Source organism: Lolium perenne, chromosome 6 (assembly GCF_019359855.2).
Source record: "Lolium perenne isolate Kyuss_39 chromosome 6, Kyuss_2.0, whole genome shotgun sequence".
NCBI classification, from domain to species: Eukaryota; Viridiplantae; Streptophyta; class Magnoliopsida; order Poales; family Poaceae; genus Lolium; species Lolium perenne.
Window position 1 is genome coordinate 69,269,498 of NC_067249.2, and position 13,331 is coordinate 69,282,828.

Below are 13,331 nucleotides of genomic sequence, written 5' to 3' on the forward strand. Positions count from 1 at the left end.
TGAAGAAGATTTTATCGAGTTCCTCCCTGGAGAAGATTTAGTCGGGTTCCTCCCTGAAAAAGATTTCGTCGGGTTCCTCCCTGAAGAAGATTTCGTCGGATGCAAGCGGAGACAAGCAACCGTTTCCGTCCGCGTGAACGAAAAATGGGTTTGCACCACAGCCTAACGGCCTAACACAAATTTTTCTAGTTGTTCGCAGGGACGCAAACACGTCCCAAATTTAGGGTCAAAAAGCTCGGCATTGGCTGCCTGGATTGCGTCGGTGGTCACCCACGGAGGTTGGCGATGGAGCGACTCGAGGGACGCCGCTCGCCGGTCAAGGCAATGGCCATGCGCACCGACGCCTCCGCTCCCTTCCCCATGCCCTCCCGGTAGAGGCTATAGAGCGAGCCCTCGTGGAGGTAGGGGTGATCCGCTCCGCCTCGAACCCACGCAGCGCTTCGAGATGCGCTGCATCCGGATCTTCCGGATAGCGAGCGTGAGCCATGGCGGTGCGCCTCTAGGTGCTTTCGTGGTCGTCCATGGCTTGTAGATAGGTACTGCCATAGCAGTCCTAGTGGCGGCCATAATAAAGGCACGGTAGGGCGGGAACCAGCCGACCCAGCAGTGACGCAGCGTGCCAAACGCTCGGCCTCGCGCGTGAACCACTAATCGACGACAGGACTCGGTGATTCATTAATCGTCATTAAAAGTGATTCACAGTAAAAAAAAATACATTGGGCTGCTCGAAACACCCCAGACCACCCCAGAACAGTCGCCTGAGCCTTTTTATCCAATTTCCGCATCCACCACCCGATCCAAATAGACGCAGATGGTCAATTTAGGCGTATGGTCTGCGCCGGTCTGCTGGAGATGCGGGTGGGAAGAGATTTCTCCTTTTTGGCGACCTTGTTCTCGAAGTTCAGAATTAGGAAAGAAGAAAAAACAGTGTTTTTCTGCCCGATTTGAATGGTCATACATACTTCACGTGCTAAAACTGCGTCACCAGTCGGCACGGCAGCACTGCCGCGTGTCAGCAGGAGCACGAATCGTGGGCCCCGCGGCCCAAACGGCCCGCCTAACCGCACCTCTTTGCTCCGCGCAACCAGCTCCCGTCCCTCCTCCGCCCCACGCTTCTCCATTCCATCCACGCCCGAGCTCCCACTCCTCCCATCGGTTCGGAATCCCCACGCGCGCCGCCGATCGATCGATCGAGCTCCTCTCCCTCCTTCCTATCGCCAGATCGATCCCGCCATCTGAGGGCTTCCTCTCCGTGCTGTTACGATCGATGCATTGAGCTCCTGACCAGCCAAGGCAAGCCCCGTTTCTTTCGTTCCTTCCTCTTCGTCGTTTCCCGTTCGATTCGCGTGATTTCTCGATACTCATTTGATTTGCACCATGACATGCCGACTTCAAATCCGTTGTAATGGCAATGTTCTGGTTTGCGGCGGGGGGATACGGTGTGGATGCGCGGGTTTCTTGATTTGTTCGGGTGGATTTGGTGGGCTCCGCGTGGTCTTTGTTAAATTGTTTCTTGATAGTAATGATCTCCCGGTCTCGTCACTGGCTGTTTGCCTTTTTTTCGTCCCCTAATTTATTTTTCTGTAGTTTATGTAATCGGATTAAAATTTTCTTTTTAATGTCAGGTTTTTACTACTAGTAATATCATTATTTATATGAAGTGAGATGTTGTGATGGCCTAATCAGTTCTTTTATAATACCATATGTGTTGGTTGATGCATTCAGCTTTTAGTACGTGTATCAATATGTACAAGCGAAAATGATGCGCATGATGTGATATAAAGGTGTGAATCATGCGTCAAGAATGGTTGGCGATAAGGTAATCAACCAAGATGTAATCATCGCTCCAAATACTGGAATATCCAGAATTAGTAGTGAGATCCTATTCTAGGAGAGGTAGAGGCGATGGATACTTTCTTGGCTTCCATTGGCAACGGCATTGTTTTTCCAGTCTTGTGCCGCCTTCACCTTCGGCGAGGGATATCAATTGACATCTCAAAGAACCGTTGTTGTTTGTTTTAATTGTCGCTGTCGTTACTCTGCATCAGTTTTCCTTTTCAACAGTGTTTTTCCCTATGTAGATTTGTTGTTCCAGAGGCACCGGAACTGAACTTGGACAACTTTGACCATAAATATGTATTCATTACTGTATAAACAAAGCATTTCATCTTCGGCAGTAACTAGGAGCGTCTGTTTAGTTCTGCATCTCTGCTCAGCTTGCAGTTAGGCATTCAACTGATGTACACATATTTAATTTCTTAATTCTCTTTGTTTTTAATTAAAGATGAATTCAATATGGTTTCTGCCGTGGGCTCACCATCTTAGGGACCCTTAAATATGTGAAGCATCGAATAGGGATAGTTGGTTATGCTCAAGCTCTCATCTCCGATATTATGTATATTTCCAGGTAATAGGTTTCTACCACCTTACAAAATAGAGCCATTTGCTGAAATGGGGGGTGTAGTTGGAAAGGGAGACACCCCAAGGCACAGTTCAGCAGCAACAAAGTTAGAGCAGAAGATGGTTGAGGCCATGCAGCAGAGGGCACAGGAAGGGACTTCTCTGAGATCATTCAATAGTGTCATTATGAAGTTCCCTAAAATTGATGAGAGTTTGAGAAACTGCAGGATTATCTTTCAGCAATTTGGTGAGTATCTATTATCCCCTGCACATAAAGTCGTGGACCAAAGCTTATACTACATACCTTTTATTTCTACCACACACCAAAACTTCAAAACACAAGTTGAAAACTGTTTGAGATGTGCTGAGTCTGAAGTTGATGAACTTGATCAGTTAGTTAATTAGGCTAGTTTTCCTTTCATATAATACTGTAATTTGCTAATCTCATTTGTAAAAATTGCTCTTGATTGTTGGATCTGTTTCCTAGTCCCTTTGTGTGTCATCCTATAAAAAAAATACTGTTCTATTTGCGCAGATGAAGATTCAAATGGTGAAATAGATCAACTGGAACTGAAGCATTGTTTCCAAAAGCTGGATATCTCATTCACAGATGAGGAGATAAAAGATCTATTTGAGGCGTGTGACATTTATGAACATATGGGCATGAAGTTTAATGAGTTCATTGTCTTCCTGTGCCTTGTTTATCTTCTCAATGATCCAGCTGTGTCAGAAGCAGTATCCTTCATACTTCTATGCATAAACTACCCCTACTTTCAGAGTTCGTCCTATTACTTGGCGCTGTGCTGCAGTTTCTACATTACATGGGAGCTAATCATTACCCAAGTTCATAAAAGTAACATTGATTTTCTGCACGAAATTTCAATATGCATAGTTCTGTTTGACAAAATACAATATGAATTTGTTTATCAAAGCTAATGATAGATACACTAACTTAAAGTTCTCTTGCGAAAAAAAATCCATACAATGCTTTGATAAATCGACATATGGAGTAGGAATTACTTGCAAAGTGTTTCAGATCAGGTCTCTGATGATTTTAATTATATTGTTTGAAATAAAACACAAATGAAGCTCTATAAAAATGTAAGAGACATACTTAAAATTGTCGAAGTGATATAGTTTATTTATTCAGCGTTTTGGCCATTGCAAGAAAGTAGATCATATAAGAACAACTAGGTAGATACATGTTTCTTCTGATTTTATGAGGAGACCTGTTTTTGTTCTGTTTCGATGAGGAGACCTGTTACGTCCTTGATATGTTGCTTTAGAGAAAAAGAATGGGACTCGGTAACCTTGAGCCTACTTTTGAGACACTGGTTGACGCATTTGTCTTCTTGGATAAGAACAAAGATGGATATGTCAGTAAGAGTGAGGTGATAGAAGCGATCAATGAGACCTCTGCAGGAGAGCGTTCTTCTGGGCGCATAGGCGTGAAAAGATTTGGTTAGTATCTCCCCTGCAGCACCATACTGAATCTGAATCCTCTATAAAATTTGAAGTGTTACACAAACTATGCTTTTCTGTTGTTCTATCTTCGGTTTCTCAATTAATTTGTTTTATGCATGTTATGTAGTCACCATCCCTTTTGTAGGCATATCTGCAGTTCAAAAATATATTTTTAGAAGGTGCATCTGCTGGTGAAAATAACTATGACTATGTTGTCACCACCTCGTTCTAGTTTGCTTTGCAATGGCTTTGTAATACGCATCCCTGTGAATGTGGGTTGTGAATATATAATCTATACAAGTTTCAAGCTGCTGGCAATTTTAAATTCCTTTGGGACATCTGTGGATGCTTACAAGTTTTTTTTTTTCCTTCATGCTCTGCACTTGAAGAATTTTTGTTTCAGTTGAACAACTCCATGGGAGGTTGTTTCAGTTGAACAATTTTGGTAGTACTTATTCCAGTACACATTACGAGAGTTTCCTCATTTTTTGTTGACACTGATGTTTACTCCTTGGTGGTTCCAGAGGAAATGGATTATACTTTGAACGGCCGTGTGCATGTTAGTTATGCAGAAACTGGTTGTAATGCTTAAATTTTTGAGTAATGAAGCCTCCTTTACCGAAAAATATGGTCAGATCCGTGAACGACTGCATAAATGAAACGAACTCATAAGGTAGGTGTAGTTTTATGGAGCAGGCACAAAGCATGATAACAACTTATTGATAACTTGCTACGAAAACAAGTTCTATGGAGCTTACATGATAATCATCATTACATTGTTAATTTCTATTTATATCATTGGTAAATATTAATTCAGGAATGTAAACTGACGTTCCTCCAAAGAGATAACAATGTAACGAGACAACACGAGATATTAAGAAACGGCTCGTGTTAGTTGTTCGACCCGGGTGTATTCCGGCGGGGAGGATCCATGCTGACTCCGGGCCTGCCCGACGGAGGCGGCGGTATCCACCGACTCCTTGATCCGAGCGCTTTTGCTCCTGGTCCTGGCTCAGCGTCCCCGCCGTCCGCAGCACGGCTGATCCTGTCCTCGTTGCACGGCTGCTGGCCATATGCTGCCATGAGCAGTCTCCTTGGAACTGTGTGTACATATATATACCTCGTTATACACAAACTGCTGCTGGTATACAGCCCTTCAGGTCATATGAAAATCCAAGCAATCAAAGCAAGAAAAAAGAAATACAAGGTCGTGCGTAGACGTACTGCATCTGGAGGAGGAGGGTGCGACGGAGCTCGCTAGCACAGCCACCAACAGGAGAAGAGCTTCCACTCTAACATTTGCTTCTCCCATCGAAATGCTTTACTGAGATCGAAGCTGGGGTGGATATATGTGGGCTAGTGGTTTTTATAGATGAAACATGTGGTAGCTGTGATGTGTATACGTATGTGTACGTGCAATGGTCGATTGTAATGGCAAGAGCCCGGCTACCATGCATGATTCTTGTGCCGTACGTGACATGGGGTCAAGTCAACTACCGGATAACTTGTACCGTACTACTCCGTTTTATAGTAAGTGTTGCTTGATTATATTTACGTGAGATATGCACTAAAATATGTTTAAATATATGTGTAACTAGATAAATTTGCAACACTAATTATAGGAGGGAGTACAACATATGTAAAATTCAAGATTACACATCGATATAGTATATAGTGTTGCGTTCTAGTGAAGCTTACTTACAAAGTCCACTCAGAAAGTCTTCTCCCACCACTAGCTAGCGCGGTGCTTATTTTGTGACAAATCCAATGATATCGTTCGTCTCACATTAAATGGTGGTCAAAGCCAGAAAACAAATGGTGAAGTGCAAACTTGGTGCTTCGATTGATGAGCATTGACCTTGAGCTACGTGGGGTTGACTCTCAAAGTCCGCGAACTACCAACTCAAGAATTTCGGTGGCATTATTAGTTATACATGAGATTTGTGACATCCTTACCATCTCAAATTATAAGGCCTTCATCAATAACTTTGTGAAGCTAGATCCTAGACTTTTGGGCTTTGAGTTGTTCGAAGTTTTATACAGAGAAGAAGGGGTTTTTTCTATCATAAGACAAGGCGCTCTCAACGCTGGTTACAATATTTAGCAGCGGAAAGATGTTGGCTGCAAGTGTATTAAGGGATTCCTCGTTGAATATACTAGAATTTAGACAGAGTTTAACTAGGAAGTGCGATTATCAAATTAACCAGATTCCTTTTTTTGGAAATTAACAACTTCCAGATCATTTACGGTTAAATATGTGTATACAGACCTATTGAACGAGCACACTACATTTCTTCGTAAGTATCTATGGAAGCTAAGAATACTATTTAAAATTAAGAACTTTGCGTGGTTTCTTTATAAAAAAAAACTATTAACTAATGACAATCTTGCTAGCGAAAATGAAATGGATGTAAAAAGTCAATGGTAAGGACGGAATCATTATCTCCTCGGTCGGCTTGAGAGTAACGATTGATCGGAATTCAGATGATTAGCTGATTTACATATGTACAACTTACAGAAAATAGCACATAAAACACGTATATATATAAAAATAGTATATGTACATGTGTACTTCTCTGGAGCCTAAAAGCTCATCAAAACATGTACACTTATCCAACCTGATTGAATCTTCAAGGTCACAAGCGACTGAGAGCCAACAGCCACCACCATGTTCCTTCGCTCCACTTCTCTTTCTTTGATGTCTGAAGTTTCTCGTTTCCCACCACCTATCTAAGTGACTACCTCTTTTGCACCTCAACCACCTACCCTAATAAAGGTAGCATTGAGCTCTTGGATGTGCTCCTCAAAGCGATCAAGCTCCTGTATCCGAGACTAGTCACAATGGGAAGTATCATACACTAGTATCATGCACATGATACTCGTTTATGATACTACCCCACAATGCATAATATCATAAGATAGTATCATCATATTTAATGTTTTGTACAATCTCAATGCAAATTTGTGTACATAATATGTTTGCCATTAAGTTTTCTAGTTTTACGTGCTATGATACGGTATTATGTTATAATATCACTCTTATCTCTCACCTCATTAATTGATGCACCACATCAAAATTTTGCTAACATGGTATGAATGATACTACTTATGATACTTCCGTTGTGACTAGTCTAAGGTTTAATCGGTAACGGTGAGGAACTGAGTGGCGATGGCAGAAATCGATGGGGAGATTCCACAAGCCGAAATGCACCCTGGAAACAACACGACGTTTCTACTGTGCACTCTACCTATCTACGGATCGTGCATGTTTTACCTGTTCCAGGATTTCTTCTGTAATGTTTCATCAAGTCATGTTTCTATCGTCGGTTTGCTGCTTCAAAATTCGTGCTATAATGCTTCCTCGTATCTTTTAAATCTGCACCAAACGTAGGGTCTGTTTGGTCTGTGTCCCCAGCTCACCCTACCAAAATAGTGGTCATGCCAACGAATGTGCCTCTTGTTTGGTTTGTTTCTACTACCTCCGTTTGATGAATAAGAAGCACATGTATTTTAAGATGAACGTTAATCCCAAAAAATGGAGCAATAAAATCTTGATTATGTTGGACATATTTAGTATCATTGGATTCAAATTTGAGAAAAAAACTTTATAAATGCTAAATTTGTACCAATAATCTTTATGTATTTGAAGAAAAAAATAGTAAAAAGACATGGAAAACGAGAAGGCCTTTTCGCTAAAATGAAGGGAGTAATTGTTTGGCTGCCTATGGCCGCTGTACTGCTGTAGTGCTTCTTTCATGAAGTTGCATATATCTTTTAGCAAGTTTAGGGCTTACCCAACTTTTTGGCGTGGGCGCTAACCAAATGTACCCTTAGACTGAAACTTATTAAGACAGTGGGCCTTCTTTTTTTTAGAGCTGCCTAGGTAGCCGTAAGGGCGTTTCTAGCGGCCAACGCAAGCGGAGATAAAGCAACCGTTTGCGTCCGCGTGAACGAAAAATGGGTTTGCACCCCATCCTAACGGCCTAACGCAAATTGTTCTAGTTGTTCGCAGGGACCAAACGCGTCCCAAATTTAGGGTCGAAAAGCTCGGCATTGGCTGCCTGGATTGCGGCGGTGGTCACCCATGGAGGTTGGCGATGGAGCGACTCGAGGGACGCCCGCTCGCCGGTCAAGGCAATGGCCATGCGCACCGACGCCTCCGCTCCCTTCCCCATGCCCTCCCGGTAGAGGTTGTAGAGCGAGCCCTCGTGGAGGTAGGGGTGATCCGCTCCGCCTCGAACCCACGCAGCGCTTCGAGATGCGCTGCATCCGGATCTTCCGGATAGCGAGCATGAGCCATGGCGGTGATGCGCCTCTAGGTGCTTTCGTGGTCGTCCATGGCTTGTAGATAGGTACTGCCATAGCAGTCCTAATGGTGGCCATAATAAAGGCACGGCAGGGCGGGAACCAGCCGACCCAGCGGTGACGCAGCGTGCCAAACGCTCGGCCTCGCGCTTGAACCACTAATCGACGACAGGACTCGATGATTCATTAATCGTCATTAAAAGTGATTCACAGTAAAAAAAAATACATTGGGCTGCTCGAAACACCCCAGACCACTCTAGACGTAAACAGTCGCCTGAGCCTTTTTATCCAAATTCCGCATCCACCACCCGATCCAAATAGACGCAGATGGTCAATTTAGGCGTATGGTCTGCACCGGTCTGCTGGAGATGCGGGTGGGAAGAGATTTCTCCTTTTTGGCGACCTTGTTCTCGAAGTTCAGAATTAGGAAAGAAGAAAAAACAGTGTTTTTCTGCCCGATTTGAATGGTCATACATACTTCACGTGCTAAAACTGCGTCACCAGTCGGCACGGCAGCACTGCCGCGTGTCAGCAGGAGCACGAATCGTGGGCCCCGCGGCCCAAACGGCCCGCCTAACCGCACCTCTTTGCTCCGCGCAACCAGCTCCCGTCCCTCCTCCGCCCCACGCTTCTCCATTCCATCCACGCCCGAGCTCCCACTCCTCCCATCGGTTCGGAATCCCCACGCGCGCCGCCGATCGATCGATCGAGCTCCTCTCCCTCCTTCCTATCGCCAGATCGATCCCGCCATCTGAGGGCTTCCTCTCCGTGCTGTTACGATCGATGCATTGAGCTCCTGACCAGCCAAGGCAAGCCCCGTTTCTTTCGTTCCTTCCTCTTCGTCGTTTCCCGTTCGATTCGCGTGATTTCTCGATACTCATTTGATTTGCACCATGACATGCCGACTTCAAATCCGTTGTAATGGCAATGTTCTGGTTTGCGGCGGGGGGATACGGTGTGGATGCGCGGGTTTCTTGATTTGTTCGGGTGGATTTGGTGGGCTCCGCGTGGTCTTTGTTAAATTGTTTCTTGATAGTAATGATCTCCCGGTCTCGTCACTGGCTGTTTGCCTTTTTTTCGTCCCCTAATTTATTTTTCTGTAGTTTATGTAATCGGATTAAAATTTTCTTTTTAATGTCAGGTTTTTACTACTAGTAATATCATTATTTATATGAAGTGAGATGTTGTGATGGCCTAATCAGTTCTTTTATAATACCATATGTGTTGGTTGATGCATTCAGCTTTTAGTACGTGTATCAATATGTACAAGCGAAAATGATGCGCATGATGTGATATAAAGGTGTGAATCATGCGTCAAGAATGGTTGGCGATAAGGTAATCAACCAAGATGTAATCATCGCTCCAAATACTGGAATATCCAGAATTAGTAGTGAGATCCTATTCTAGGAGAGGTAGAGGCGATGGATACTTTCTTGGCCTCCATTGGCAACGGCATTGTTTTTCCAGTCTTGTGCCGCCTTCACCTTCGGCGAGGGAGTTCAATTGACATCTCAAAGAACCGTTGTTGTTTATTTTCATGGTCACTGTCGTTACTCTGCATCAGTTTTCCTTTTCAACAGTGTTATTTCCTATGTAGATTCGTTGTTCCAGAGGCACCGGAACTGAACTTGGACAACTTTGACCATAAATATGTATTCATTACTGTATAAACAAAGCATTTCATCTTCGGCAGTAACTAGGAGCGTCTGTTTAGTTCTGTATCTCTGCTCAGCTTGCAGTTAGGCATTCAACTGATGTACACATTTAATTTCCTAATTCTCTTTGTTTTTAATTAAAGATGAATTCCAATATGGTTTTCTGCTGTGGGCTCACCGTCTTAGTGACCCTTAAATATGTGAAGCGTCGAATAAGGATAGTTGGTTATGCCCAAGCTCTCATCCCCGATATTATGTACATTTCCAGGTAACAGGTTTCTACCACCCTACAAAATAGAGCGATTCGCTGAAATGGGGGGTGTAGTCGGAAAGGGAGACACCCCAAGGCACAGTTCAGCAGCAACAAAGTTAGAGCAGAAGATGGTTGAGGCCATGCAGCAGAGGGCACAGGAAGGGACTTCTCTGAGATCATTCAATAGTGTCATTATGAAGTTCCCTAAAATTGACGAGAGTTTGAGGAACTGCAGGATTATCTTTCAGCAATTTGGTGAGTATCTATTATCCCCTGCACATAAAGTCATGGACCAAAGCTTATACTACATACCTGTTATTTCTACCACACACCAAAACTTCAAAACACAAGTTGAAAACTGTTTGAGATGTGCTAAGTCTGAAGTTGATGAACTTGATCAGTTAGTTAATTAGTCTAGTTTTCCTTTCATATAATACTGTAAATCTGTAATTTGCTAATATCATTTGTAAAAATTGCTCTTGATTGTTGGATATGTTTCCTAGTCCCTTTGTGTGTCATCCTATAAAAAAATACTGTTCTATTTGCGCAGATGAAGATTCAAATGGTGAAATAGATCAACTGGAACTGAAGCATTGTTTCCAAAAGCTGGATATCTCATTCACAGATGAGGAGATAAAGGATCTATTTGAGGCGTGTGACATTTATGAACATATGGGCATGAAGTTTAATGAGTTCATTGTCTTCCTGTGCCTTGTTTATCTTCTCAATGATCCAGCTGTGTCAGAAGCAGTATCCTTCATACTTCTATGCATAAACTACCCCTACTTTCAGAGTTCTTCCTATCACTTGGCGCTGTGCTGCAGTTTCTACATTACATGGGAGCTAATCATTACCCAAGTTCATAAAAGTAACATTGATTTTCTCCACGAAATTTCAATATGCATAGTTCTGTTTGACAAAATACAATATGAATTTGTTTATCAAAGCTCATGATAGATCACTAACTTAAAGTTCTCTTGCGAAAAGAAAAAAATCCATGCAATGCATTGATAAATCGACATATGGAGTAGGAATTACTTGCAAAGTGTTTCAGATCAGGTCTCTGAAGATTTTAATTATATTGTTTGAAATAAAACACAAATGAAGCTCTATAAAAAATGTAAGAGACATACTTAAAATTGTCCAAGTGATATAGTTTATTTATTCAGCGTTTTGGCCATTGCAAGAAAGTAGATCATATAAGAACAACTAGGTAGATACATGTTTCTTCTGATTTTATGAGGAGACCTGTTTTTGTTGTGTTTCGATGAGGAGACCTGTTACGTCCTTGATATGTTGTTTTAGAGAAAAAGAATGGGACTCGGTAACCTTGAGCCTACTTTTGAGACACTGGTTGACGCATTTGTCTTCTTGGATAAGAACAAAGATGGATATGTCAGTAAGAGTGAGGTGATAGAAGCGATCAATGAGACCTCTGCAGGAGAGCGTTCTTCTGGGCGCATAGGCGTGAAAAGATTTGGTTAGTATCTCCCCTGCAGCACCATACTGAATCTGAATCCTCTATAAAATTTGAAGTGTTACACAAACTATGCTTTTCTGTTGTTCTATCTTCGGTTTCTCAATTAATTTTTTTTATGCATGTTATGTAGTCACCATCCCTTTTGTAGGCATATCTGCTGGTGAAAATAACTATGACTATGTTGTCACCACCTCGTTCTAGTTTGCTTTGCAATGGCTTTGTGATACGCATCCCTGTGAATGTGGGTTGTGAATATATAATCTATACAAGTTTCAAGCTGCTGGCAATTTTAAATTCCTTTGGGACATCTGTGGATGCTTACAAGAATTTTTTTCCTTCATGCTCTGCACTTGAAGAATTTTTGTTTCAGTTGAACAACTCCATGGGAGGTTGTTTCAGTTGAACAATTTTGGTAGTACTTATTCCAGTACACATTACGAGAGTTTCCTCATTTTCTGTTGACACTGATGTTTACTCCTTGGTGGTTCCAGAGGAAATGGATTGGGACAAGAACGGAACTGTAACCTTCAAGGAGTTTCTGTTTGCTTTTACTCGCTGGGTGGGGCTTGACGAGAATGAAGATGACGACGATGATGAATGAGCGCAACTGAAGATTAGCCATTCTGCGTAGCCCAAGTCAGCCTCGTAGGCCTCCAACAGCTTTTCTGCCAAGATAATGAAAGAATAGTTTAAAATGTTCATTGGTGTCTTGCCAATCATGCCTATTTTTAGAGTGCCAGTTATGTCTGTTTATGTTCTTGTTAATAGAATGGACCAAAGTTGTTGACAGAATTTTGCGATAAAAGATTGCTTTGGTAAATGGTGGTGTCTGAGAAAACTGCAAACCTAGCCTGAGCTAGGTATGTGATCATATATTACCACACCAGTCAAAGGTTTTGTACGCTCATATTTTGGAATGCACAAAATTGTAGTGTTTTAAAGGGAGCTGTTCTTATTTTCCAAGAAAATTAATGTTAATTTTTTTTAAGATAATGGAAGATGTGGTTGCTCTCTGGCCTTTGCATCGATACATGCACCCGGGTGACAAATCTGCAAAGTCCAATTGCATCGGTATACTTCACCGATTTGTAGATCCAACGTTGTTTTAGAAAAAGAGCAATAGTACTATTGATATTCTTTGCACTATCATACCATTACTAGTTGAATATATGTGCGTTGCTACGGTTTCTTTAACAAATATAGGTAAGATAACCACATAGTTAAGATAACCACATAGTGTGTGTTACACAGTGTCATCGTGGTGAACAGACAGATGCCATAGGATGGCTTATACTGGGGCCGAATGGACGCAAGAGGATTCGGGGGAGGGTTTGCGATTAGATGGGAAGAACTTCCGGATGCTTTCCTCAAGAACACAGCCAGAGACCGGTATACAAGAAGAGAGACAAGAGGAAGAACTCTTTACTAGATCGCTAGCTTCATTGATCTCAACACGGTTACAAGTTCTGTCGTCTAATTCCTTCTGTAGTCTCGCGCCTGTAAGAGGCAGTACCCCCTCTCCTTATATAGGGGAGAGGGTGGCTTACAGAACAAGAAACCCTAATGGCATCTTTGACTGGACAAACTACTTTACAAAGCTACTTTAATCATGGATGACGCCGGGGTCCTCTTTAATCAGGGAGGCTGACGTCCTCCGGCTTCTTTCTCCGTCACCTCTCTCTTTGGCGCCAGGGCTCTGAATAAAGTTACTTTGCTTAGCTCATCCTTGTCTTCTTGCTCTGAAGAGAATCTTTGACCAGTCCTGCCGGCAGGC

General features: G+C 42.6%; 2 protein-coding genes across 3 annotated transcripts; both read left to right on the plus strand.

Moving 5' to 3' along the window:
- The first annotated feature begins 1,054 nt into the window (after positions 1-1,054).
- On the plus strand, positions 1,055-4,489 carry LOC127307610 (probable calcium-binding protein CML21). Of its 2 annotated transcripts, none has more exons than XM_051338345.2 (5): positions 1,055-1,293; positions 2,408-2,647; positions 2,936-3,135; positions 3,687-3,861; positions 4,389-4,489. In XM_051338345.2, exons 2-5 carry the CDS (start codon positions 2,452-2,454, stop codon positions 4,454-4,456), a joined length of 639 nt encoding a protein of 212 aa, XP_051194305.1. In that variant the 5' UTR covers positions 1,055-1,293; positions 2,408-2,451; the 3' UTR covers positions 4,457-4,489. The 2 variants fall into 2 exon arrangements, with proteins under 2 accessions (XP_051194305.1, XP_051194306.1); XM_051338346.2 differs by lacking the exon at positions 4,389-4,489 and adding an exon at positions 4,010-4,192 and having other exon boundaries at positions 1,056-1,293.
- Positions 4,490-8,766: 4,277 nt separating this feature from the next.
- On the plus strand, positions 8,767-12,498 carry LOC139829664 (probable calcium-binding protein CML21). Its single transcript, XM_051338342.2, has 5 exons — positions 8,767-8,978; positions 10,093-10,332; positions 10,628-10,827; positions 11,383-11,557; positions 12,049-12,498. The coding sequence occupies exons 2-5, from the start codon at positions 10,137-10,139 to the stop codon at positions 12,156-12,158; spliced, it is 681 nt and encodes a 226-aa protein (XP_051194302.1). The 5' UTR covers positions 8,767-8,978; positions 10,093-10,136; the 3' UTR covers positions 12,159-12,498.
- Positions 12,499-13,331: the final 833 nt, after the last annotated feature.